General features: G+C 35.7%; 2 protein-coding genes across 10 annotated transcripts; one reads left to right on the top strand and one right to left on the bottom strand.

Annotated features, from left to right (window-relative positions):
• Positions 1–1,055: 1,055 nt before the first annotated feature.
• LOC117226967 (monocarboxylate transporter 12) lies at positions 1,056–20,726 on the top strand. 4 transcript variants are annotated; one of them, XM_033481782.2, is made up of 7 exons: positions 1,056–1,191; positions 3,095–3,567; positions 14,628–14,881; positions 16,487–16,613; positions 16,965–17,144; positions 18,028–18,188; positions 18,318–20,726. In XM_033481782.2, the coding sequence occupies exons 3-7, from the start codon at positions 14,668–14,670 to the stop codon at positions 19,364–19,366; spliced, it is 1,731 nt and encodes a 576-aa protein (XP_033337673.2). In that variant the 5' UTR covers positions 1,056–1,191; positions 3,095–3,567; positions 14,628–14,667; the 3' UTR covers positions 19,367–20,726. The 4 variants fall into 4 exon arrangements, with proteins under 4 accessions (XP_033337673.2, XP_076378500.1, XP_076378499.1 ...); XM_076522385.1 differs by lacking the exons at positions 1,056–1,191; positions 3,095–3,567 and adding an exon at positions 11,493–11,632; XM_076522384.1 differs by lacking the exons at positions 1,056–1,191; positions 3,095–3,567 and adding an exon at positions 11,805–11,916.
• RSG7 (regulator of G-protein signaling 7) lies at positions 18,769–26,194 on the bottom strand. Of its 6 annotated transcripts, none has more exons than XR_013033538.1 (13): positions 25,749–26,194; positions 25,496–25,630; positions 25,075–25,300; positions 24,894–24,990; positions 24,603–24,809; positions 24,289–24,512; positions 23,979–24,199; positions 23,766–23,879; positions 23,561–23,686; positions 23,207–23,393; positions 22,925–23,017; positions 22,635–22,830; positions 18,769–19,980 (listed from the first exon to the last, which is right to left on the bottom strand). XR_013033538.1 is itself a non-coding variant. In XM_076522388.1 (13 exons), the coding sequence occupies exons 4-13, from the start codon at positions 25,291–25,293 to the stop codon at positions 22,765–22,767; spliced, it is 1,554 nt and encodes a 517-aa protein (XP_076378503.1). In that variant the 5' UTR covers positions 25,294–25,300; positions 25,496–25,630; positions 25,749–25,941; positions 25,999–26,194; the 3' UTR covers positions 22,324–22,764. The 6 variants fall into 6 exon arrangements, 3 of the variants coding, with proteins under 3 accessions (XP_076378503.1, XP_033337704.1, XP_033337703.1); XR_013033537.1 differs by lacking the exon at positions 18,769–19,980 and adding an exon at positions 22,324–22,540; XR_004491958.2 differs by lacking the exon at positions 18,769–19,980 and adding an exon at positions 22,324–22,522.
• Between the last annotated feature and the right edge of the window lie 828 nt (positions 26,195–27,022).

The following is a 27,022-nucleotide window of genomic DNA, read 5'->3' as shown; positions in this document are numbered from 1 at the left end:
CAGCAAAGTCATGTGGGAAAGTATCTTCAATGACAATGTTTTATGATACTGTCCAAGTGAAACTCCATTATTTTTACTCTTAAACGTTTCTTGTGTTATTTCCTTAAGATATCTCTAATTAGTTACAAATGGCTACATGCTGTACATCAAATGGCTGATTCATACACAAGGTCTATTATTGTATTATATATGAAGCTCAAAGCTTCATCAATCCAGTAAGGTCTTTTTTAATATAATGCAGTACTGTTACAATTGTACAAATTTGGTGGACAATAACAGAAGTAGTTGTACAATGAATGTTGAGAAACAATACTAGATTTGTACAATTTAGACAGATACAATTTAGAGTTTCAGAAACTTCAAAGTATTTGTATATGAATTAAGAGAATGTGCAGCATGAGAACAATAAGCCGTTGTTAGGACAATGTTCTACAGTTTTGTCCACTATTGCAGACTTAGTCCCATCTCTAATGGCCGGTGGTCTGCGTGCTCGCTCGGATAAAGGTGAGAACCGGTGGTGCACACACAACAGAGGATCTGGAAGGAGGCATCTCCCACCCTTCTTAGCTTTTACCCGCGCGTTTCGCATGGTTTATTGGCTGTACAGGCAACTGCGTCTAGCACCAGGGCCGCTAAGTGAACTTACCTGGTACATTCATGCGAGGGGACAGCCACAATACTCTACAGATTTTCAGCCCAGTTTCGGTACGCGGTTGGTGCACACCCTAGTGAAATTATTCGCTGGGGTAATTATTGGGTTGCCCGTCGACGGACTTCTCATTCTCGTGCTCCTTTTGTTCCGTGTGTCGATCGTGTACACGAACTAGTGTCGTAAACAAAGAGAATTAGCCGAACGAAATGATCAATGGGATCTCTGGTCCGTAGGTGAATAAGGTGAACCCTTGGATACCTCTCGGACGATCCAATAGATCTCAGTCGCGTTTTTCTTGCTCTTCTTTGCGCCTTCTTTTTCTGCGCCTTCTCGCTTACTTTTTCTTCGTTGCAAAATAAGTATATTGTGCTCGAGAACGACTACCTCGTGGCACACACACGACGCATTCGTTGGCATTCGGTCGCTGGTTGTGTCACACGATAGCGTGGAATTCGCGATGCAGTGAAAACTCGAACGATTTCTACGAAAATACTTTTCCAGCCGGGATAGGCGTTCCTGCGAAACTACGAGCTGCTTGAGTATTTGTCATTTTTAGTTGTTACTATGGTTCATTGGGCGTAATAACATTGCATTGCCGTTACACTGCAAAATTATTATTATTACTATTTAAGTAATATCAACTATGAGTTTCTGTAAATAACAGTATTTGCCATTACAGTGGGAAGTCTTTGTACGTTACAGCTTTTTTTGCAGTAGATTTCACTCTCTGGTAACATTTATTTCTTGTATAATATGTTAATAATTTGGAAGCTGCGTTCTGCAGAGTTTACAATGTCATATATTATTATAAATTGCCAAACATGGCAGCTCCTTTCGGTCGCCATATTGCTACTTCCACGTACAGTTTCAAAAATATAAATAATCTAATATTTTCCGTTACGGAAGTATGTGCGAAGTATAACTAACAGAAAGTAATTAACATGGGAAGTAAGCAGGTAGTTAATCAATGAATTTGTTTCTAGTGAATTTTTACGAAATTGCTAAATACTTTTAATAGTTGTGTCTTGTAGAGCGCGTTTCACGCAAACGGTAAACTAATATGTATCCATTTCGCGACTGTCTACTTTCCCCTGTGCCATTACGCAATTGTGAATGTATGAAAACGCTATTTTCTTGTCAATTTTCGATAATTGTCGCAATCTGCGAAGCACACGGGCATTCTGTGTTATCTCCATGTTCAGACGCGTGTTTTCATCGCAGAAGTTAAGATCACTGAATATAGTATTTGTTATTTCATTTAAAAATTAAACATCTAAGTTATAAATATGGTATTTGTTATTTAATTCAGAATTTAAATATTTAAATCATAAACATAGTTGTTACACAATAGTGTTATAGAAAATGTACTCAGATATTTAGTTTCCATTTAAATATTGATGCACTCATCACTTCTGTGGATTGCTTGAAGTGAGAGTAGAAATCCAACAGAAGTACAAGTAAAGAGAAAAGTAAAAGCCAATGAACTAGAAACTGTTGCTTTTGTAATGCACTCTGTTCTGAATTATTGCACACCGGACAAATAGTAAGCAAATAAGCATTTGAATGAATGAAATAACAAATAATTACAGTAATTTAGCCAGAAGAGACTTGCATAACTCTTGAGAAACAAGCGAAAATTATCTATTTCTTATTGAACTGGGAAAACCATCTTTTTCAACCGATCACATTTCATGTTAATGCAAATACATATACAAGATGTAAATGGAAAATAGAATTATTCGTAGTGTATCGAACTATTAATCTTGGTTCCTATTGAAATCGATGTAGAAAATCTTGCATGAACATCTGCAGTCTAAGTATAACACACAAGATCGTGAAATGTGGTTTACGAGCCAAGATCGCACATTTCCAATTTAAAATGACAATACCAAATAAATAGGACAAACAAATTGATCGTCTGCGATTGTAAGCCGGTCGAATGACAAGTAGAAGTTTCAGAATTACACGTGGAAAACAGAGTCGGTGATTCACGGAAGATCTACATTATTCATAACCGAATAAATTCTCGTAGTCGGAAGATCATTTCTTTCATTGATTCTGCGGTTTTTGCAATGACCGGTGATTCACGTAGCATCTCAAGTAGCGATACTCGTGTAACTAGCTCAATAAATATCGGTTTTTCTTTTCCGTATCAATCAGGGGCACGTTTCGAAAATATACTCTCAATATTTTCCGGTCGAATTCGCGGAAATAACGAAGCAACAGGCCATTTAATGCGAGCCTTGACCTGATTGATTAATTAACTTCAAGCAGAACTAATTCCTTGTTATGTATATATTTCTCTAGGGATTATAGCTTTGATCTGAATTGTACTTTCCACTTAGAAGTGACACTTTCTTGCTGTTACGTGTGAAAAACAGTTTAGAAATTGTATATTTGTATAATTTTAAGGTTCATTCTGAATAAGTTTTCTTTTCTTAGGCTAGTCTGGTAAAAGGGATATCTGGTCGTGGGTCCAGGGTTGAAGAGGACTCGGGGAGCATCCGAAGAGGGTCCTGGCGATGACTGAAGGATCCTGGGACTGGGCAAGGATCCAGGGTACCCGAGAAAGCCGAGAGGACGGTCCCGGTTCGGATTTATGATGCCTTGCTCGCCGGCAATATGCTCGGCATCACCATTTTGGTTTCGTTGAAGCCGAGGGCAACCTTCGAGTGTCCCTCCGCCTCCAGCTCCGGCTCGAGTTGGACTGAAAGAAAAGGAAGAGGGAAAGGAACAAGTTCTTCGGTGCCTGTGCACAGTCTAGTTCAAGACTCGCGATGATAGTGAACGTCCTCCTCCCATGAAGATTCCTCTGCCCGGCCTCTGTCCGGCCTTCTCTGCCTAAACCAGAAACTAGTGTCACCCAGTATCGTGAACCGGCCAACGTTCGCACGGGTCGCGGAACCTCTCAGCAGGTCAGTGCACGTTTATGTCTTTCGAATGTAACAATTATGCGGCTTAATGTTGCTCCCGGGCCCGGGCCGTTACTACGGCCGCCGTTTTCTTTTCCAACGTGCGCCTCTCGCACCACGATTTTTGGGTCTATGGTCATCCTCATAGTCGCCTTGCCAACTTCTTCTTTTCATTCTAGGTTGCTCCTCCCTTTTCTCGCTGGTCCCTGTCGTCTTAATTTCTTGTTAATTGCTTTTGGATCTGTCTAAAAAGCTTCGTCTCATGTATTCGCAGACAGTTCTGTTAAGGATTTTTAATTCGCCAGTTTGCCTTGCTTGCAATTTCGTGAAGCTTCTTCTCAATTATTCCATTTTCTACATTCAAGTTTCAACATTATATCGTAGATTTGCTAACTGCTGTTGCTTGATATTCCTTTAATGATTTTGAATGGCAAGCTTGGTTTAGGATTCTCGAATTTAGAGAAGCTTATTCCCAATCATTTTATTTCGTTATTTTCAACATTGTACAACGTAATTGCTGTCTGTTATTACCGCATGCAGACGGTTCTTGTAACGATTTTTAATAGCTAGTTCGTTTTAGACGTAGTAAGCAAATGCCTCCCGCAAGGCATTTATTTGGTGAATGTATTTTTTACTTTTCATTTTTAACATTGTACTGTTACTGCTGTCTGCAGACGGTTCTGGTCATGATTTTTAATGGTCAGTTCGTTTTGTAACTTTGCGAGGCGTTTCTTTAGAGAATGCGTTCTTCGCGCATTTAATTTTGAACGTTTGTTAAGCTTATATTGTAATATATATGTATATTTATCATTTATTGTTGCCGATTCTTTAGACGGTTAGTTTTTTCTTCTTTTCAGCAATATTATGCTTCTCAGCAATAAGGCAATAATGCAATCTGAAAATTATGTTTTCTATACAGCAATGCAATACGTGTCCCAACATTATTTTTATATGCAACAAGGTAGCACGTATCTTAATGTAAATTTTGTCTATTTCTCTTTTTATAAACTTCATTCTGTTCGCCTTGTTCAGTATTTTATGCAATCTTCGCATAGTTATGTAAACTGATATGTTTGTTTCAGCGATATTAAATTGCATATGTATATCCATGGTCGATTTACATTGGTTCGAGCTGATTTTGTGTAGGGACATTACAGCGCCGATAGCCAATGGCAAAAGGATACTTGAAAACAACGGAGATTACATAATTGACTAGAAAACCTTTTGCAGGATCTCTTGCACAAGATAAGATGCACATGAGAATAATTTTAAATTCTCAGATCTTCGATGTTAACATTTCGCATTACAATGTTTAAAGTTTCGAGACTTCATGTTTCGCGAATTCTGAAAATTTGATTTCAAAATAACCAAGATCTCGCAGTTTTACATGTTCATAAAACTTCGGATTTTAAACGTCCGTAAATGTTAAATATCTGTTTTGCGAAATTTCTAATCAGCGTTAATCTAAATTTCATTTTTACTTGTCAGAACAACCGAGAATTACTGTCGTCGTTGTTCGCCAATTATTATTCATGAATTTTATGCTTCGAGGAAGGTTTTTCCCCAGTCAACCTATTAATCAACCGACCGTGATTGTTGACTGAATAAGTTTTCGTGTGCGCTCGGAAACACAATTGACACAAACCGATACGTACCCACGTATCGCTGTTTTTTACCGCAAACAATTAAACCAATTTCCTCTATTGCAAATTCGCAAAATTACAAAATTATCAAATTATAAACATAATAATATGTGTGCACATTTCACAGAATTATGTAAGATTACTTGCTTGCAATTGCGCCGTGGTTAATAAGATTACATAGAAAACGCAGTTTTTCGATCAATTAATCACAATAGCACTTTAATTAGCGGCATTGTGCGCAGCAATGGAACTCTAGCAGACAAATGGTAATTGAATTTTAATGAACCGTAACATAAAAATAGGCCTGCAAAAACCTCGTCTTCTGTTTTTCGGTTGAATGTTTTTTTTCTTATCAGTTAGCATAATCCCTGGAACCAGCATCGATCTTTCCGATGGTTTCAAATCGAATCAGATAAATTTAATGTTGCCGGCGCGGCGACGCCGATGGCTTCACGTTTTATAATGTTTTTTCCGGGAAATGCTAATATTTTTCCATTTTAAATCGCCGTGAGGTAGCAAAATTTATAAGGATGTTTCGCGCATAATAATGGAATAGTTAATGAACGAAGCTGCAGTCGGCAAACATTTCTTAATGAAGCTTTTCCAGCCATTACCGAGTTGAACGTCGCGATTCTAAACGAATCAAAGATTTATCGTACGATATCGTCAATCAATTGCGTGTAGAGAGTGAATCAACTGTTCATTAATAACGTCTACACTGATTGATAACGGTGATCGAGGTACTATTTTGTGTACGCGTATTATTTGCGGATCGCGTTGTATTTTTCGAAGACTTATCATCAGACTGATCTTTATATATGTAAAAGAAATGCTTTCTATTCGAATCGCAAGGAATAAAAATTGATTCTCTTCCTCAAGAAGTTTAACAGCATTCTTAAATTCTTTTAATTTTTCTTACTATTCAATGTTCGATCTATAAATCAGCGCACGCACCGTTTTACCTGTACTCGCTAGATTACTTAATAACACAGTGCTAGAATATTTAATGATCGAAGTTATATCCTGCGTAACATTTTTTATAGACGACTTTATAATCATTTTGCAACATCGCTCGTAAACAACGCTAGAATAATTTAACTTTTTGCCGAACTTTTAGCGACACCGCGACAATTATTTTCTCGTTACTGCACGAATTAGTAAAAAATTACCGACACGTCTAAAAATTGATCTCCGTTGGCACGTTATAATTTTCATTCATTTCGCGAGATTGCTTATGAACGGGGACAGGCTCTCTATCGTTGTGAATCACCGTGTTAGCGCAAAATTAAGAAAGAAACGGTTTCGCGATCGTTCGAGAAGAAAACGGTCGGAGAGAATAATATCGTTGGCAATTTGTCGGCAGCCTGGTATTATTCTCCCGAGTGGTACACGTGACGTTCGATTGCGTGCGAAAGCTGCGCTAACTAAGGGCAATTAAAAATTGTATGCAAGTTGCATCATTCGAATGTAATTAATCCTTCGGCAAATTAAATAATTGTTTTACGCAAACGCGCCGGCTCTTTCGATAATGGCAACGGGGATCGCGGTAGAATCTGTTAGAACAACAAAATAAAACTATCTATCCGGGCAATTTTGTGCAATGAAAGTGAATCTCGCAACTCTGTACAGTCGATCGCAAAATTTTACATTCGTCAGTCAAATATTAAGAAAATATCGATAGAAAATTAGAGAAAATACGCTGACTTCTAATTAGTCTGTGAATTTTATACATATGTAATTAAATTGTTACCTAAAATTCGGTTCAATACTCTTTTAGTATCGATGACTTTTTAAACATTGATCTTTTCACCTTTGTATAATCTCTTCGCGAGGCAGGCCTTTTTATTTTGAATTTTTCGAAATTCCCATAGATAATGGAACATTCTCTTATCGTGATTTTAATGTTTAAAAGCTGGACATTGATCTAAAAATTGTAGTTAAGATTTTTGTCGATGCTCGAACCTTGCATTTTCCATTTGAAACAAGGACAATCGGCGGACCTTCTTTAAAATAAAAATACTAAAGACAAAAGACTGGTATCCCACGGTTGTCGCCTCGGCGAGCAGAAACTTTTTCCCAAGTCGTCAGTCGATCACCGTGTTCGATCGGTGTTTACACCATGGCAAGTACGCTTCTCGCACATGTAAATCGAAATAAATCGTGAGTAATCGTCCGAAGGAAAGGATCGGCGACAATGAACGGCGCGTGACATAATATTTTCTAGTAAACGGGCAATTAAAAAATCATTCACCGACGGCTAATCAACTTTCTCGACGGCGTTAACGGCCTTCCGTCGATACACGCTCATTTTTAGCCCTGAAATAATGCCCGCAAATATTGAGATGATTGCGTGTACAGGTATAAACAACTTTCAAGGAGCATAAGCCACTAATGACTCAATGATTTGTCGCTGGCTGAAAAAGCCTTCGCCGACGATGCAACCTATACCGAAGATGATTAAATTACTTTCATAAATAAGCCGATTCGACGATCCGCCGCTAAATATAATCCTTCCACGAATTAATCACTGCGCCCAGACGTTTACGCGGGCCAATTAGTAGAAAAATTATCGGGCCGATGGAAGCTTTCCTGCGAAACGCGGCTCGGAAATTTTCTCGACGAAAAGATTCGTCGTAGTATCAAATTCTCCCTAATTCGCGTTCAGATTGTGCACAAAAATGGACAATTTTTGGGAGAGGAGATACGATTATGCGAGCCTTTGCGGCTCGTCTTTGTACAGTTACCGATTGTCCACAACTGTAAAAACAAGTTTAGGGTGTTTAAGGCGAATTAGGGAGAAATTACCGTATATTGCAATTTTACATGTACAATACGATTTTGTTCGCCACAATTTAGAGCTTAATGAAGCCTTTGATCGAATCAAGCTTTTAAACAATATAATAATTCTATTGTATATTTATACAGGGTGACGTGTATATGTATACGGTACTTTATTTAACAGTGCATAATTTCATGGCAACGACTCCGCAATTTCACCTACTCGTTTTCGTCAAAGAACTGAAAAAAAGTCCCGCAACCTGATTGCGATATACATACATATATTCATGTGCTGCATCGCGCGGTTTTACGATCGAATAGATTAAGCACAGAGTAAAAAAGGAAGGCGAATCGCGTAACACAAATTGTTTCAGTTCTACTCCAGTTCCATCGAACATCTTCCGCCGCGGCGTGGTGAACTCGTGCTCGGCGATTTTTCCCGTTCAAGGTCGCTCGTGTGTGCCACCCAAGGTCACGCTGTATTAGGTTGTTGTCCTCATCGCGATCCACGATCGCCGAGGCGTCTTTCATTTCGTTAAAAAAGGGGGACCGAAACCGGAAATTTTATTACGCGGAAACATTCGCCGTCTCGTCTCGGGATTTACGGCCACGCCGAAAATTCCCTATTATCTCTCGTTACTCGTCGTTCGGAATCATTGATATTATTTATGCAAATATCGTCGACAATATCGTCGAGATATTTTAACAGTTAAATATATTATCGTTTGTCGCGAAGAGCCGTTTCTGCGACAGCGATTGAAAATGGCAAAAACCATGAACGAAAATGAATAAAGATAAAAAAAATTGCAGAAGAAAATGGAATGCGCGCGAAGCGCATTCACGGTGCGGCAACGATTTCACGGGCTCGTGGCAATCTTAAGTGGACGAAACAGTAGAACACGGGAATACTGTCGTACCTGCCGATTAAAATGATTGAAGAAGAGAAATAACTTCCAGCACAGCCAGAGAATGCCTTCTTCTGCATAAAGATGCAACGCCGGACAGGTTTAATATTTTCCACGGCGGTTTTGCCGAATTGAAAAGCGTCGTAACTGCTATTTTTAGATATCCGTGTTTCGGTGCAAATACCTGGCGAAGACTTGTTTTCGTTGAAGAGGATATTTAAGAAGTTCCGCGCGTTCTTAGACGATCGTTCGAGCCTCTTAAGCGCCGGCAATTTAAAATGGTCGTGCCCCAAGGCGCTTCCAGTAACTTACCGTGGTATTTCCTCGTCGAACGTTATCTGACCTTTATGAAAATGATTCAGAATGATTTGTATTCATACGCGGGATGAAATACACACGGGGTCCGGCTTCTTCTTCGGCTGGGCTTCGGAGCCGATCAGACCCGTGCGACACTTGTTTTCCGCCATTTTCCTCATTCCTCGTTGACACACACGCGCGGAAATTAGCCAGGTAATTTATTGTTCCCGTCGAACACCGTCGATCTTTTCTGCACACGATGTCTTCATTTAGTTCGACGATCGATTTCTTTTCTTGACTCATTCCCAAGCTCCTTCGCTCGATTCTTTGCTACTTTGTCACTTTGTCGTCTCGCTGCCCCGGCCCCCCGTTACTTTCGTCGTCTTTCTTTCTTGATATTTTGTTAATTCGTTGTTGCTTCGTCATCGTGCTGTTTTACTCGCCAGACATTTTATTCGTAATATTATTCATAATTTTAGAGACAAAAATTTCTGCAGCGACGACTACCAAATGACTGTAGTTGAACAACAGGATTTCGCTCCAAAAATGTCCTAAATTGTTGTGGAATTTATTTAAAATGTTTCTAGTACTTATATCGTTTAGAGGACGCCGAAAATAGTATCCTTCGAGTTAATTCGGTCGGTGAATGGTCGGTCGGCTAATTATTCATAACGCTAGAACACTGTCCTTATCTCTGGTTTTTTGTCCCTGAGTATTCGTCCGATCATTCCGTTTAATATGAAACTAAGTTTATCGACGGTAACAGACGTTCTTTTTTTCCCAATTATGTGTATAATTTCTAAACTTGGCTTGACAGTGCATCCGAAGCCGAATACCTCGGCGGCAACCTTATCTTCGCCCGTATCAAGACAATTTATTTTATGCATCAGGTTTATGCATCTCGCATCCCATTTCAGATGCTATTTTAATCTGAACCGTGCATCGTCGGCTATTTTAAATATTCTTTTTTTTTCCACCGGATTATGCCGCATGCTTGCCGGCTGCCAAAGATGTTCATTCGTCTCTGAGCCGCGCATTTAGATCTTTGACCAAAGACAAGAAAATATGCTGTTCTCGTGGTTCAGCGAAGCAAACGCATTGATATTTATCGGATTCCCTGCGCTCTTCCACCGAGGCGATAATTAGTCTCATAGTTATTTGTGGATCATCGTGAACTCGCGGTATTCGCGAATTTTTAGAAAAAACAAAATATTAGGGAATGTTTACGCGACGAACATCGACGGATACTTTTACTACTTCGTCCATGCTGTCGTTGAATCCTTTGTTCTCTTTCGGTAGAATATTTTCAGAAAATAAACGGATTTGCATAGAGATACGTAATCTAAGGATTTATGCGATGGATAGATTATACGTTCGCTTCTTTGCTGCACGCTTAGATATGTATCCATCGGTTTCTCGAAGGAAATGTGCCACAGAACATGAGCAGAATCATCATTCTGAGATAAAGACATTGTTCGTTTAAATAATTCTCTATTAATCACTCTAGATCATTATTGTTGTTGTTGTTATTATTATAATATAAATATATATTATTATGCAGCAAAATACAATTGCGTTTACATATCGTGATATTTCTGTGAATTATCTGTGACACGGGTCTACGTTGACAGCAAGAGTGGCATAATTTGTTGACGGCCGGCGCACGGTAACAATAATTCGATTCCGTTGGGAAGAATTAATGAGGTACGAAGGCCAATCTTGTTTTTTGTCGGAGTGGAATGCTGTATCTTGTTTGCACGTACGCGATAGCCGCTTCGAAGACGAATTCAACGACCTGCAACACCGAGACCTTCAAGGTCACTGAAGGTCGTATAAAAACATTTTTCCGTTGAACCACAGGGCCCGGTTTAGAACGCTAAAAATAGGGTGGTTTTTGCTATTTGCTTCAGCGCTATAACGCGCGACTCCGCTCGGGACTTGATGGCAGCATCGTTTATATGTTGCGAGCAGTTTATAAACAATTTCTCCTTTCGGCGTTTGTATTCGGAATTTTTGTCGGAATCATTTTTCTTGTAAAATCCCTGTAATTTGTTCGTTTGATATTGTTTAAATTTTCCGTGTTGGTCGAGCGTGGATAGATATTCAATAAATCAAACGTTAAATAGCATTACGGATATCGACAAATATAACACGTTGAAAAATTGGAAAAACAATACGTTACATCGCGGCTGCATGTAAACGGTGTTTACGCTGATTAGAGAGACCGAGCACTTTATTCGGCCGGGGGACAATCGTCGAAAAATGTTAAAGTGCACGCTTATGCAGCGTCACGTGTCGCCGGTTATCGAGACAGAAAATTGGTGGTCAATAGGGCACCTAATTGCCGAAGTCGTAACATTTTGTTTTCTCCCACCAGTACAATTCACCGTTTTATTAATACATGGATCGCTGTTACCTACAATCCAGTTGAAGAAACAAATTCGAGTAAGTAATCGGTTTAAGAGCAATCAAGGACGACTTAAATGTTCAACCCATAAAGCAAATTTAAACGTTGTTCTCGCGGAGAAAATTGAAACGTTGAACCCCTAAAGAAATGTTGAACTCTCAAAGAAAATGAGAATCGTGTATCTGTAAAGAGAACTTAAAAACCGAAAATTTGAGAAAGTACGCGTTGAACGAAGTTATACAATGTTCAGTGCATCATTTTGCAGCACTATGTTGGGAAACTGTGCACTGGTGGAAAGTGGAAACGAGGCGAGCAATGTTTGGTAATCAATTAATAATAAATGTTTCTTCTGTATCGAAGTTCGTCCAGTAACTTTACCGTTCGTCGTTTCGTCTGAACATTTTTTTACCGTAAATATGCAGACCTATAAGTTTCGTGAAAGACACGCGGATATGACATTGAAGGGCAATTACTGTTGTAAAAGAGAATTTGTAAAATTAAAATGTGCATTTTTGGCTCGTTTACCCGCTAATATTCATGCAATATCGAAAAAAATCGGCCAAAAATAATATTATTAGTTAAACAATACACGTGTGAAGCTAATAATACAAATTAAAAACAAGATTATTTTTGCAACTTCTCTATTTAATTTTATCGTTTTGTATTTTTATATTTTTTTAAATCACGTAGACAACGCTTTATATTAAATCGAAAGCTTTTTTTGTATTTCGACATTTATACGTATACTCTACTCTGATATACGGTAAAGGATTTTCTTTGCCTTCAATGTATAATTTATTTAAATAAATAACGTAGAAGTCAAAGATATGCCAGCGTACGAATGTTTTCGTCGCTCACTGTATATGTAATTGCAATAAATGCACCAATTAGGCACGTGAACAATGCGCAGATATCGGTGCGACAAATTGGTGTAATTACTTCGAAGTACAGTGACTCCAGAAAGCGTTTATCGATGTTCGACTGTTCCAATTTTCCAGAAAAGAATGGGCGGTGCACAGCGAACGTCGAAGCTCCGAGCTTTAAAATGTATCCGGGTCTCTCGCACGACTGTTTTTCTCTACGAAATTATAACAGCTCGAATATAAACGAATTTATCGAAGAGCGGGAAACAGTTTGGAAACGGTATCTCGCTGCGAAGGCATTCATATTTTCAGCAGAAGATTAAATACGAAGATTAAATACGGCTCGGCTTTTTCGAGGTTTTCTAGTGACCTAGAAAGGTAACGCAAACAGCAGAAACAAACGTGTCTATTAGATGTTCTGGGATGGTCGCTCGATCCGTGGGCAGTTTTAGCACTTTTACGTGCGTTTAGCAAAGTGTCAATTGCTCCTTGGTAATTAACGTCTCGTGATATCACGAAAAATTCCGCTGACTCTCATGCACGTCAGAGATAGCCGGTTGTTCGTCACGAACAATATTAGATACATCATCATTCGTTCTTTATTGTGAATATTTGTTTATCGTTTCGATAAGCTGCCCCGACAATAGACATTTATATCTATGCAAAATAAAAATTGTCTGCGACCGCCGCATGGAACATTGAGAGACACTTGGGGATGTCTTTTCGTTTCTAATAATTTATAGAACTATCAAAATACCCAACGGCGGATAACTGTGAATTGCCTATAAACTTTGCCTCCCACAGAAACCATCAACTCCTTAACAGTCTCCGTTTATGTTGATCCGCGCGAAGATTTTATTCGATTACTGCTATTGTCGACGGTTATGTTGATTTTTTAGGATTGCAAATTCACTCTCTGTAAACAATCCGAGACCGGCTATCCTGATTCGTCCGATAATTCAGGAAATCCAGCGAGCCGAACAATTAATCGCATCGCACGGACACTCGCTAATGATTTGTTCGACAGTTAAAATAATCGATTCGCTGTAATCCGTAATGAATAGGCGGAAAGTTTCTTAAAGCAGGCTTAGGAACGTAATTAAAATCGACAGTATCCAGTAAAAAATGCAAACTTACGTGTCCGTACAAGATTCTAAATCCGATAATTGTATGTGCAATAATTAATCTTTCAGTTGTACTATTGGGTACGTCAATCCTTCCTTCTTTACGAGTATAAACTATTCAGAATTGTAGTTTTATATAATAATTACGAAATACGATGATTACCGCATCTGAGAAAATCACAAGATCGTAAAAGTATAGAAATATTCGATGCGTAAATAAAATTGTAGCTTCCACTAGTTCCCGAGCTCGTCTTACAATTTTTTTTCTTTTAAATTAAGAAACCAAATCTTCGGTTTTCCAAATTATCCACACGACGTACGCAGGCTAACTGATAATCGTTGCGCAACGATAGTAATAAAACAGGATGACAAGCGTTCGATAAAATATTAATTTTCCTCAATTCAGATTTATAGCCGATCACAGAAAAGCAGCTTTGTTTTCTTAGTTTTTACGTAAGTCTCGAGAAAAAAACAAGTCGCACTAACAAACGCGCGATAAAGCTGCTTTGCAAATATTGTTGGTCCTCTTTTCGTACGTATCTCGAAAACGATCGTGCGACTTTTCGAAAACAGACGAAAAAATCGTTCATGCGGAATTAAGCGAGCACGAAGGAAATAGCAAACAAGATATGTTTTGTTTTCCACAGGAAACATAGCTGTAATCACGTTCACTTTATCCCGCAGCCTTGTACCAAATACCGGAGCATGGAAATTTTGTTTATTCGCTTCAAAATCCCGTTTTTGCATACCAAACCGCATTCAGCAACTATCCGTTCAATGATTTGCTCGATTCAACCCCCAAAATGCTGTTCCATTCGTTCTACAACACAATGAACAGACTGTAGTTATTACGCATTCCAGTTATTTGGACGCTCTTAAAATATGCAATAAATAGATCGCAGATTATTATGCATTTAGAGCATATTCTTTTATCTAAAACTTGGCGTAGAAAAATATCTGGAACGAGTTCAATGAGATCTTTATCTTTAATGAAATCAATTGTGAATCTCGATGAAAGAGACCTAACGTTGCCGTTATGTTTTCAGATCAACTTCGTCAAACGATCTTCAGAATCTCCAGAAGAAAATGACCGTGAAAAGTAAGAAAACAAAGTTGGTCCCGCCGGATGGAGGATGGGGTTGGGTCGTCCTAACATCCGCCCTGGTCGTCAACTTCCTAATCCCAGGAACTGTGAAGTCATTCGGCGTCCTCTTTGTCGAGTTTCTCCACGTCTTCAAAGCTTCTTCCACCGCTGCCTCGTGGATGCCAGCGTTATGTTATTTCTTGTACAATTCCTTAGGTAAACCCGTCGTGTCGCATTTGTTCCTCAGACGTAATAAGAACCTCCACCATCCGATTAGCAACAAAGAAAAATCAACCGTTAAACATGGAAATTTCGTTCCCGGAATAGAGCACTCGTTAGTTGGGAATAATCGCTTTGTGTTCGATTGTTACCAGATTGCAAATTTATTCGTTGATTAGCATGCACGATTGCGTGGAACAAAGCGTTCGATATCCGATATCTTCGTTTGCAGTACTGTCACGATATTCTACAACCCGTAAAGTAAAACCTTCGGCTGAATTATATTCTATGGTTATAGTTAAATTTTATTACTGAAAACATTGTATCGACCGTGCGATGCGCAATTAGACAATGGTATTTACACAATTGTTGCAACACCGGTTGCAAAATATTTCAGAAAATTTAGGATAACGGAGGTTCTTATTGTATCAATAGTTGCTTGCCATTATCAGCATATTGATGTTCCAAGCATTTTCTCTCTTCATCGTGGACACAATGAAGGACAAAACACAAACTAGAATTTCTGTACTGATAATTATACCGAAACATTGTACTCAGTAATCTTCAAAACTTTTATAAGTGACCGCAGAGTGTTGCACGATTAAGAGACAGCAGAATAATCAACGGACTGCAGAATTGATGTATTCGTAACAAAGATGCTTGAAAATATTGTTTCAATTTACCGGAATTAACGAAAGAAGTCTGTGTAGATCTGCAATCTATAAATCACAGACCTGCGAGCAAATTATTCCAGATACTCGTTATTCTTCCATAGAAATTGACACAATATACTTTCATATATGCGGATTGCATAAGACTGTTTTATACCTTCGTTTAATATTATTCTATCGCGGACAAGCAACGTAACACTCTCGGGTCGACATGTAACAGGAAGTAAGGCCCCTCGTGCTAACGCCATGGAAAAGCGTGAATGGCGACGCAATGATACGAAGGTCGTCGAAGTACGCTTATAGAGAAAATACTGCGTACATGTTTAACTATAATTGCCAATATACAGGGAGATTGAAATGGAAACGGTTCGCAGCTGCAAGGGTGTATAGTACTCCAAAAATAGAAGGCAAACGTCCTATTCAGCATGGTTCTAGAAATAAACGTTTCCGAAGTTTTATAAACAATTGTTTGCTAATTTTCTAGACTGACGGGAATACTAAAACGCACGCGTCATTAACACCAAAGAATAATCATAATAACAGGAAAACTGCTAATTTGTATGCGGACAGAGTGCGTCATTCGTAACGCGGATCTATTCTTTTTTATTTTGTTATTATAGTGACAATAATTTATGTGCACGAAGTGTTATATTTCATTGATCGAATGTTAAAGAAGTTTATGGAAAAACTGCTTAGGATAAAGTTGAATTATACGAAGGGACGTAAATTCGTTTCTTAAATGGAAATCTAGAATTTTTCTTTGTTATCTTTAAAGCGCACAAAAGGAAGAATCCAATATCTCGACCAAAGTACTATCCACCTTTAAAGCTTCGAATCGCCCTGTAGAAAGTTAATGTTCACTTTGTACTTTGTTTGCGAACACTTTCGTCCTTCATTGTGTAAAGAAAAATGATAAAGACATGTTTTATAGGTCCCTTATCGAGTATCTTGTCCACAAAGTACTCCTACAAAACGGTAACCATCGTCGGTGGCGCATTCGCGGCTTGCGGAATGATGTCGAGTTACTTTGCGAACTCGGTTTCCTACTTATACGTTAGGTACGATCTTAGAATTGATCGGTACACTTCAAAATCACAACCGAAAAATTCGAAAAATTATAGTTTTCGTGAAGCGTGTGATCAAGATTCTTAAAACTTACAGAGTGTTCCAATTAAATCAAATACAAGTGGTTGAATTCCCCAATGCATAAGCTTTCGTTTGAGTATACACAAGCCGATATTAATTGACTCTTGGTTGACGATAGCCGGGTCGGTTTTTACCCAGACCATCAAAACTTAAATAATGAAAATGTTTTTTATGAGCAAGTTAATTGAAACACTCAGTATACCTATATAGGAGACGACGAAGGAACAATTGATTAAGGATAAACATTTATTTTACAAATACAGCTATGGCTTGATGGTCGGAATCGGTGCTGGATTGACTTTCCCGCCAACGGTGTACATCGTGACCGCTTATTTTGAAAAGCTTCGAGGTTTCGCCAACGGTCTATGCATTTCCGGTAGCGCAATCGGTACCATCGTTTTGCCGCCATTTTTGCAGTATCTACTCGACTGTTTCGGATACAGGTAATCATGTTATTCTATTATTATTATTATTATTATTATTATTATTATTATTAGTGAATAGTCAATATAGAAAATGGTTACTTTCATAAATTACGGTACAGAATAAATCAATCTTGTTATAACAGACTTAATATGATTTCATAAGGTGACAAATAAATATACTATTGCCCAAAGCTATTGTTTATTTTAATTAAAGTAGCCTACTAAAACTTATGTTAGTGTTATAATTAATTATTTAGATTATTAGTAAATGTGGCGCATTTAAAATAGATTCGCACATGCGTAATGAGTTATAGATACTGTCCATGTGCAGTGAAGATGTCCTAGATGGCGGTATATAAAGAGCCTGCGAAATTCAAACTCCGGTCTAAAATTACTTTTAATAATAATTTGCGCTACCATTTTACGCTTAGGCTTATCGTCTCACCGCTCAGGACAAAATTAAAATATTTCAGGTTTTTAAACTTTTGCAACTGACTGTACGTTGTTAAGGACACTCAAGAAAAATTATTTATTGTTTCCATGAAATAATGACGGTCACACTATTCATTAAGAATCTATTAAAACTTTTACGCTCGCCCAGTATTTACATATAGCACATGTTCTAATGATAAAATAAGTGCATTAGCAGAAAATAATCTATGTTACATAATCCGAGAATGATAACGTACAAAAATGAAATAGTACTTTTCTGGAACAATTGAAAAAAAAATGTAGTTACGTGACACGGATATAAAATTTTAGTAATTGTATCTTAATGATTCTCTAAGCTAAGGCATATAAAATCGTTTCTTAAATGATTGAAAGCGATTAATGATGATTTTTTAAGGATACTCTAAACTAATTACATCAACAGTTCTGACAAGTCTTTTTTATCATTCAGGGGTGCTGTATTAATAATGGGTGCAATTACACTAAATACATTAGTCTGTGGCTTACTATACCACCCTGTGGAGGAACATATGATTTCTGTGCCTGTGGAAGAAGGAATTGATAATGATGCATTATCTATAGATGAACCAGCCCTTGATAAAAAGGAGACAGGTAATTTGCCAAGATTAAATACTATATTCTATGATAGTAAAAGTGTATACAATGCTTATGATTTCTTACTATTTACTTATAGTAAGTTTGGTACTTTCTTATGTACATTAATATGTATTTAAATCGTAGTGTTAAGCGTTGACAATGAAACTCAATCGAACGATGACAAGAGGCTCAAGGAAGAAGAAAAACTCGAGGATGAAGATTCTCAAACAACCAGTGACTCTAAAGAAACTGATTGCTCAGAATATAAGAATGAAAGCTCACTCGAAGACAAAGAGAAAGAGGTAGAGAAGGGAGATACCTGTAATTCAAGCGATAAGGATCTCACCAAAGAAAAAGGAAGTGTTTTGAACTATGAAAATGCAAGTGTATTAAGACGTGGAAGCACTGTATCAGAGTCCAATGTTACGGATAACAAGAATGGAAGTTCAGAAATGAAAAGGTATTCGCAAAGCAAGAGTAAAGATGAAAAGGTTCTTGAAAGCCCTAAGAAAAGTTTAGGAGAACTATCTGAGAAATCAGTATCCAAGGTATCGTTATCCAAGGTAGAGGAACCAGAGAAATCACAATTCTTCGATTTAAGTGTACTTAGGGATCCAATTTATTTAGTAATTTTGATTTCCAATACTACCTCAGCGATTAGCAATACCAATTTTATGATCTTACTGCCTTCTTATGCCATCTCACAAGGCTTTGACAGGAATTCCTCTGCTTTACTTCTGTCGGTGGTCTCTGCTTTTGACCTAGTTGGAAGAATCAGTGGTGCTTCATTGTCGGACATTAATTTTGTACCAAAGTATTACTATTTTGTTGGTGGTCTCGGTACTAGTGGACTAGCTTTGGCGCTATTACCCATGGCAACAAGTTATGCTATGCTTTCGTTCTTTTGTGGACTGTTTGGACTATCTTCTGGTATGTATATTGGTATTACAACAGTGATTCTGGCGGATATGCTTGGTACTGAAAAACTTAGCTCATCGTACGGTATATCATTGTTTGTTAACGGAGTCCTTCAACTTGTTGGACCACCTGCCTGTGGTGCCATATTTGAAACTGTAGGTTCGTACAAACCGATCTTTTTGGCATTTGGTATTATACTTATTCTTGGCACTGCATTATGGGCAGTTGTACCACTTATAAAACGAAAGAATAAAAAGGATATACAATCTGTATAACAACGTAACACCATTAGTATTATATTATGATATTGTATACAGAATCTTAAGTGCCTTTACAAACTGTGAAGTATTTTAGGTTTTCTAATAATCGTATGAGGATTGCTATCCGATTAAGAATTTATCAGGAAAAAATATTTAATTCGTTTCACTCACTTTATTTTGATTTGTCAAACTATAAATTAGTCTCTCAATTAAAGGTGTATAAAATAGCACTTTAGAATATAATAGTATTATTTCACGAATAATGACATCACTGTTGTGAAAGTGTATACATAATTACAGTAACTACAATTCCATGTACATTAACAGTACTAAATAATTTACAGTTTACTTATTAATATTAGTAATCTATCTAGGAGAGAAAGTATCTGAAGGATAACTGAAAGATAAAATAATTACATTATTATGCTTATGAGTAATAAAAATGAGAAAGAAGCACTGCAATAACATTAACAGTGATTACATACCAGTGATATAATTCTTCAACTTTTTAAATGACGAATATTGTATTAAACACATTCCATAGAAAAAAATGAAACTACTTTTAAGTATAATTAATAATTAAATTAGTAGTTAGGAATGCTGCAATGTGCAAACGTATGATTATTGTCCTAGAAACAGAAATCTATATAAAATACTAAACCATTAAGACTTTACAATGTAATGTTGCGAAATGTGTATATATACATTAATGTAAGTTTTAGGGAATTCACTATTTTTTTTTTCATCTAAAAGTATGCAATCATCATTGTGTCAATACACAGGACAGAAGTTCTTAGTCAAAATATCGATCTCCATTCGCATATAACAATATTACTATATTTTTCAGAAAACTATTTATAAAATCAAATACACAATTTATTGAACATGGTTTTTACTTAATAACAATCTTACAATGTCGTATAATTCACATTATTTAACAGAAATAATTTGAATTGAAAATTAACTGATAACAGTTTTTATCTTTAGAAATAAATAACTTGAATATTGATATAGTATAAGAATAAAAATGACTCTTGTTCTGTTCATAGAACTTTGAAAAACTTTAGAATTGTGCCAAAGTATTATCACATATAGTCGAAACAATTCTCAGCAATTTCTTGGTGCTCTAAACTCTAAATCAATGGTGGTATTCAGTTTGCCTATACTCATTGTATGATACATGTACGCGTTACTGACTTTAATGCCAATTCCAAGATTATTTACTCATAGTGTTACTGAAAATGTCCAACGTTAATATACTGTGCCGATCTTTATAATCTATTACAAGTCGGTGTTAATAAGACTAAATATAAAACAATCTCAATGTAACACACTAATTTACTAAAAAATTAAACTTATATCGAGATATTTTTTATATTAAGATTTATTAATAAGATTCTTTTTATACAATGATAATTTTTTATATTTGACATCTACAAAAGTAACCTTGTTTAAAAAAAGAGTTACTTGTTACAAACTTTTCCTGATCATTTTGTACAATGCCAATACTTTTTGATAATGAATGTATATTTTCATACATTTTATTAGCATTAAAGAAACACGAACTATTTTTGTTAGCTAAATCGAATTGCCTTATCTAATATAGGTTTTCATTGTATTTAAACATTTGGATGGGTTTTGATTTTGAATAGTTTTTTGTAACATTTGACAAACTAATTTCAAATTTTAACCATTGAAATTTTATGTTTTCATATCAGGTTGAAATAAAAATTTGAGTACATAAGTATGACCATGTACAACTTTTTCTGAATTGATTACATTATCAAAGATATTTCGTATCTACATTTTGTTTCCATTACTCATTGAGTAAAAGATTATTTAACCAATAAAATTAATTTTGATTTGCTATTGATTAAAAAGTGATAGATTATCAAAGCACTAGTGTGTAATGTAGACCTATGCTATTTTGTATTATACGAATACTCATATAAAATATACAATGTCTATCATCATTACATATCATATTTCCATCAAATATGTTAGTTGTTCGGACTCTATACTTAAGTATTTTTAGACACAGACATTAATTATACATGTTGATTATAATGACTTCGTATAATTAAGTATAATTCAAATGTCCAAACATATATAACTCTAAGAATTTTAAATTTAATCTTTAATTTATTTTCATATATATCAATTGATGTGTAACGTAACAAAAAAATGACTTTTACTTTGCATTCATAAACGAAGAGTTTCATTCTTTTTTCATGAAAAATTTTTCATAAATTATTCTTCTCTCGGTTTATTCCCATAAAGAGAGTTCTAGCACAGAATATTAAGATATTTCTCATCAAACTTCATGACAAACTTAGTGCATTATATTATGTTTACTATTCACATTGAGAAAAAATAGATATAGCAAAATTGATGAAATATTTTTTATCTACGTTAATATCGTTTTTTCTATCACATGATACTTATTTTTTAAAAACTTATTATCTGTAATAAGTAATGAAATTAATGATCTCTATTTTACAATAATAGTGTAATCATTTAAATATTTTGATAATTAGACATTTGCAGAAATCATACGTTTTTCTTTAAAAATGGTTCATCTATTCTATATTTAATTATTCAATTCGTAATTTGATTTACTCATGAATATTTATATTTCTTTTTATAGACTGTATTCATATGATTAAGTTTTTTTTATTTTTAACTACCAGTCTGTAGATAAGAAATAAAATTAAAATATAATTGAAATGAAGAATTATTCAATTACATGTAGGTTTTTGTTACTTAGTTAACTGAGGAAATCTTTTCCTTTACTTTGTTACATTCCTGTCACTGTGAATATTTGCTCAATTTCATTTTCTTTTTAATTCTTGTCATAGTACATTATACATATATAATTCTTTACATGTAAATTAAAATGTATTAATAAAAACATGTGTTAAAACGATTCAGTGAATCGGAATTCATTTCCTTACAGATAGTCTAGAAACCACTACCTTGTAATTGCTCTGTTTATTTTTAGTCGACAGATACATATTGTTTGAACCAATCACAACTTAAACAAGCAAGCATCACAATGGTATGTAATTTAAAAGTGTATATTTAAAATAAGATTTTATATAATTCTCATTATCACTTTTCTCACATAATTATTCTATGTACAGTAGAACAAATTTATTTGTAAACGTCTCACTGAAATGTTCAAAATATCTTTGAATCTCCCATGATAAAAGAATTAGTAACAAACGTTACATTAAAATAGACAATTGTGCTTTGTTCACATAAATAATATCAATGTACTTACTTCTGCAGAGTGATGCGTAAATCTTACAGTTATTAAATAAACAATGTTCCTTCTCCATCCTTTCTAACAACGGAAATACAGTTTAAGTTTTGGAATTACTCCTACACCCAAATAATTGATATTGTACTGATTAGGAGGTGGCTGTGTCTCTTCTTCCGCTGAATGACACGATAGAACGAATACCTTTCACGGAAGTCTGAAATAATTTAACGAAAGAAATTATTTAATCATCAAATAAATTATGAATAATTCAGTTCTCTGTTACTTCTCTTTATAAATGTTATATTGACCTTTTTCTTCGAGCCATTGAGAAAGTCCTTATACATTTCCGACCGTAGATATCTCGAATAACTATCGCTTTTCATCAGGTGATAAACATGCGCCTAAAATTTAACAATAGTACGGAACATTTTCTTATTATTCACGCCCCACTGTGTGATTATTATCATTACTAACTCTATTGCATTCAATTCGTTCACTCTAATTATCTTAACACATTATTTTAGAACTTGACTATCACTCTAAGAAGTTCATTTATATTTTAACAAAAAGTTGTTGATTTAAACTTGTACCGCTGCTACGTCGAAGCACCATCGATCAGGCTTCTGCAAATTCTTCTTCGTTATCTCATAAGATTGAGAATCGACGTTAATTGGACAACTAGCGTCTGGGCCCAAGTATTCATTCCAAATTTCATTTATTTTAGTTTGAATTTCTTTCTGGGGTAAAGTTTTCAATTCTTGAACTGCTTCCCAAAATCTGGGCATTGTAATCAACATTCAATACTATTAATTCCATGTTGTAAATAGAAGTATGAGGGCAAGATGAGGTTGCAGGTTAAAACAAGATTACTATTGAATTGAATGTATATTAATCTTGCTTCCTTTTTCGTAATAATCGGTCTAATCGGATCACCATTTACTTACTTTAAATTTTCTCCACTGAATTCCTTATCTAGAAACCTTGTGAGCTGGTCTCTACCAACAGGGTCTTGTAATAGTTCTTGAAGGCTGAAAGCCCATCGTTTTACTCTTCTTGTTGATACTTCTTTCCTGTTAAAGAATAAAAATGATATCTATTATCTCACATACAACAAAAATAGGCACAATAAAGATACAAAAATTTACATACGCTAATCTTTCTTGTTCCCACATTTCAGGATTATCTGATACCCATGGGTTTGTGAATTCAGGTTGTGTAAAAAAGGGATCATACTCTACATATTGCTCAAAATATCCAATGAGACTAAAATTTGCGAGGATTACTATCAGTGACTTGCAAAATTAAGAGTTTATGGTAAAAATATTGAATAATATTCAATTTAATATTCTAACTTTTACTTACGCCTCTGACACTTTTGATACTTTTGTATTTGGTCGATCTAGTATACTGTTTAATTCTGCAATCTCTTTACGCAATGCTTCCACTGACGGTGTCTCTTTTGATCCTGTTTGCGGTGCTCTACCACCAGGCTTTAGTCGTAAATGTGAACTTGATTCTGGAGTTGATTTACAACTACGACATGCTTTTTTAGTATCTAATTCTGTAGTATTCACACATCCAGGCTAAAATATATATATAAATAATTAAATAAATAACTCTTAGTTTATAGATGATAAAGATTACAACTGTAATAAGTATTATGAGATAATACCATTGGTCTATATACATCCCAAAAAGCCCTTTCTTGACTGTCCAACACTTTGCGTTCCAGTTTATCTCTCTTTTTGTCAACTTTACTTTGTGCTTCTGCCTGCATAAAAATGAACTCCCATTTTCGTGAAAATATCTTTTGTAATTTGGCCAAATTCTCAGCCTCGTAATCTGCTAATTCTAAACGTGTTTTATTCTGCATTGTTCTCTTGCATAAATAAACAGCTGCAACATTTAGATCCAAGTGTAAGGTTTTTTGGAAAAACAAATTAGTCATATCCTCCTTTAAACTACTCATTAACAAAATTATCGTACCATAATCTGTATTTTCTGGTTTCCAACAATTTGATGGCCAAAAATATGGTGTTTGAAATCTGTAAAACGTATTATCGTTTCTAACAGTAAGGCAGTGGTCGTCGATAGGAAAAAAATATCCGTGGGATGCCATAAGATGTGCCATGTGAAGAGCTTCTTGGTCATCTATAGTCATAGTCTTCATCATCCATGATATTAAATCTGTACCTGCGGTAATAACTCCACAGCATTAATAATCTCATAAGAAAAGTAATGAATGTATTTGAAACTGATTTTTCTTAGATATTTTACCCGTAAAAACTGAAGGTGTTTTTGTCATAAAGCTCTTCACTGTTTTCACTGGAACACCTGATACTTCATCTGACATTTTTTCTACAATGGCTTCCATCTAAAAAACATAGGATGTATGAATGAATATATAATGACATGCTATGAACAAAATATTTTAACAAATATTTTAATGAAAATTTACTTTTTGGAATACAAGGTAATTGGGTGTATCTTCGGCACACGAGGCAGTGATGTGATATGTAAGACTACTCTGATATTTGTCGAATGTCTCCCCATTCTGATTATTACATTGATTTCTTTGATTATCTCTACGCCTTTGTCGATCGGTTGTTCCACCAATATCACTGCTTTCACCTGCTTTCCGGCAACATGCCGTTTTTTCTGAATTCATTGTTACCATGTCCACACTAGACGTTCATTTTGAGAACATTTGTGTAAATTAATTAACAAATAACAATAAGCAAATTGTGATACATTGAAAATATCAATATAACACAGAGATCAATTTTTATTATTATTTCTTTAATTTTTTTTTATTATTATACAATAAAGTTTATAAAAAATATTGCTTTCAGTAGATTTAAATATATGATTACACTTACTAAAAAAGAATTTAATTCTTCGTGACACAAACCAAAGGCAAGTGTCTAATATGCATCACATTCATCAGGCAATAATTCTGAATAAACGAATTGTTCATTGTATTAAATCCATCCGAAATTTATGTTGTACTTAATCTGCATAATAACGAAAGGTATTAAACAAAATGTATAAATTAACATAAACATCATTTATAATCAATCATATCCTAGCTCAATGTTAAAAAAGAAGACATCGAAATAAACATTGACCCACCGTCTTTTGAGAAGAAATTCCGTGTCATTGAAACAAACGAAACCATTCATCCATTTCCGTTTTGTCGAACAAATTGTCTAAGTGATAGATTAATTATATCCTTTATCGCAAGACGATGATCCGTGCAATATTCTTCTGCAGATCAATTTCAAAATACGTTCTCTATTTGTAACTGAATCGAAATCGGAAATCTCTGCTTTTCATTAGATGATCAATATTCCTAAAATTACAAAGAGCAAACACTCGATACCTGTAGATTGTAGTTGAAGAAATATCACACGTTGATCACGAATGTATGCGCTCGATGATCAGCTAAGGATCACGAAAAATTTTAACGACAACCGAACTTATGGCAAATTGTTTTTAACAGCTGCAATAAAAAATTATGTTCACCAGACGCAATTCCTCCGCGAATATCTGAAACGCGACTGCGCGTACGATTTCGCGCTGATATTCACCCTCCCGATTGCTGTTTTCTTGTACAGTCTTGATAATCAACACACAGTGTTGTATTTTTCTCATTTTCGCTTTATTATGTCAATTGTTATTATACGCATGCGGCAACCGATTACCCAGCACTGATTCCAATGCAACCGAAGTTCTACTATTCTTTTGTCAGTCAGTTTTGATTCAGAGTAAAATTCAGAGTTTAGAGGACGCTGAATAATCGAAATTCTGCTGCATTTGAGTCTCTTTTAGAAAAATTGGATCTCTGAGGAAAATTGGATGGCTAAAGAATGTTTTGAAGGTACAGAAATATTCAGGAGACTGCTGCATCTGTATCACGCAACAATAGTCTATTTCGTTTTACAAATATAAAGATGATGTTGATGATAATCTTTTCCGGTTTCGCTGTAAAAACCGATATAAAATTCGGAACGAATCATGTGCGTATGTATTCTTTAAAATATAAAAGTAGCGTCATTGGACACAGTGACGCTATTCCGTGATATAAATACACGGTAGTGTCGTGTAATTTAAAAATTATCTACCAGTTTCAGCGTTTTGCCACTACCGTAGATGAAGTATCAAATCTCGAGGCACTTTGAAAATTTAAAAGTAGCGCCGTTTGTGACAAGTGGCACTCCTAGCGGTGAGATCCCGAAGCTCCTTTCGATGTTCGTACAGCGCCAATTAGGCTGATGGCAAAACGCTCAAACTGTTGGCCAAATTACCAACGGTCGAATTTGGCCAACAGTTTGAGCGTTTTGCCACCAGCCTAATTGGCGCTGTACGGACCTCGAAAGGAGCTTCATTTATTTCTCGCAAGAGGC

The sequence above is a fragment of the Megalopta genalis genome, chromosome 5, assembly GCF_051020955.1.
Source record: "Megalopta genalis isolate 19385.01 chromosome 5, iyMegGena1_principal, whole genome shotgun sequence".
NCBI lineage: Eukaryota > Metazoa > Arthropoda > Insecta > Hymenoptera > Halictidae > Megalopta > Megalopta genalis.
Note: the sequence above shows the minus strand (reverse complement) of the source record. Positions and strands in the feature narration are given on the sequence as shown.

Excerpts from the sequence above, each read along its gene's own strand:
- RSG7 (XM_076522388.1), bottom strand. The coding sequence starts at position 25,293 with ATGGTAACAATGAATTCAGAAAAAACGGCATGTTGCCGGAAAGCAGGT. Across the intron at positions 24,513-24,602 it reads ACCAGAAAATACAGATTATG|CTGTTTATTTATGCAAGAGA; the intron begins GTACGATAATTT and ends TAAATGTTGCAG. Across the intron at positions 22,831-22,924 it reads TCAATGGCTCGAAGAAAAAG|ACTTCCGTGAAAGGTATTCG; the intron begins GTCAATATAACA and ends AAATTATTTCAG.
- LOC117226967 (XM_033481782.2), top strand. The coding sequence starts at position 14,668 with ATGACCGTGAAAAGTAAGAAAACAAAGTTGGTCCCGCCGGATGGAGGA. Across the intron at positions 14,882-16,486 it reads TTTCTTGTACAATTCCTTAG|GTCCCTTATCGAGTATCTTG; the intron begins GTAAACCCGTCG and ends CATGTTTTATAG. Across the intron at positions 17,145-18,027 it reads CTCGACTGTTTCGGATACAG|GGGTGCTGTATTAATAATGG; the intron begins GTAATCATGTTA and ends TTTATCATTCAG.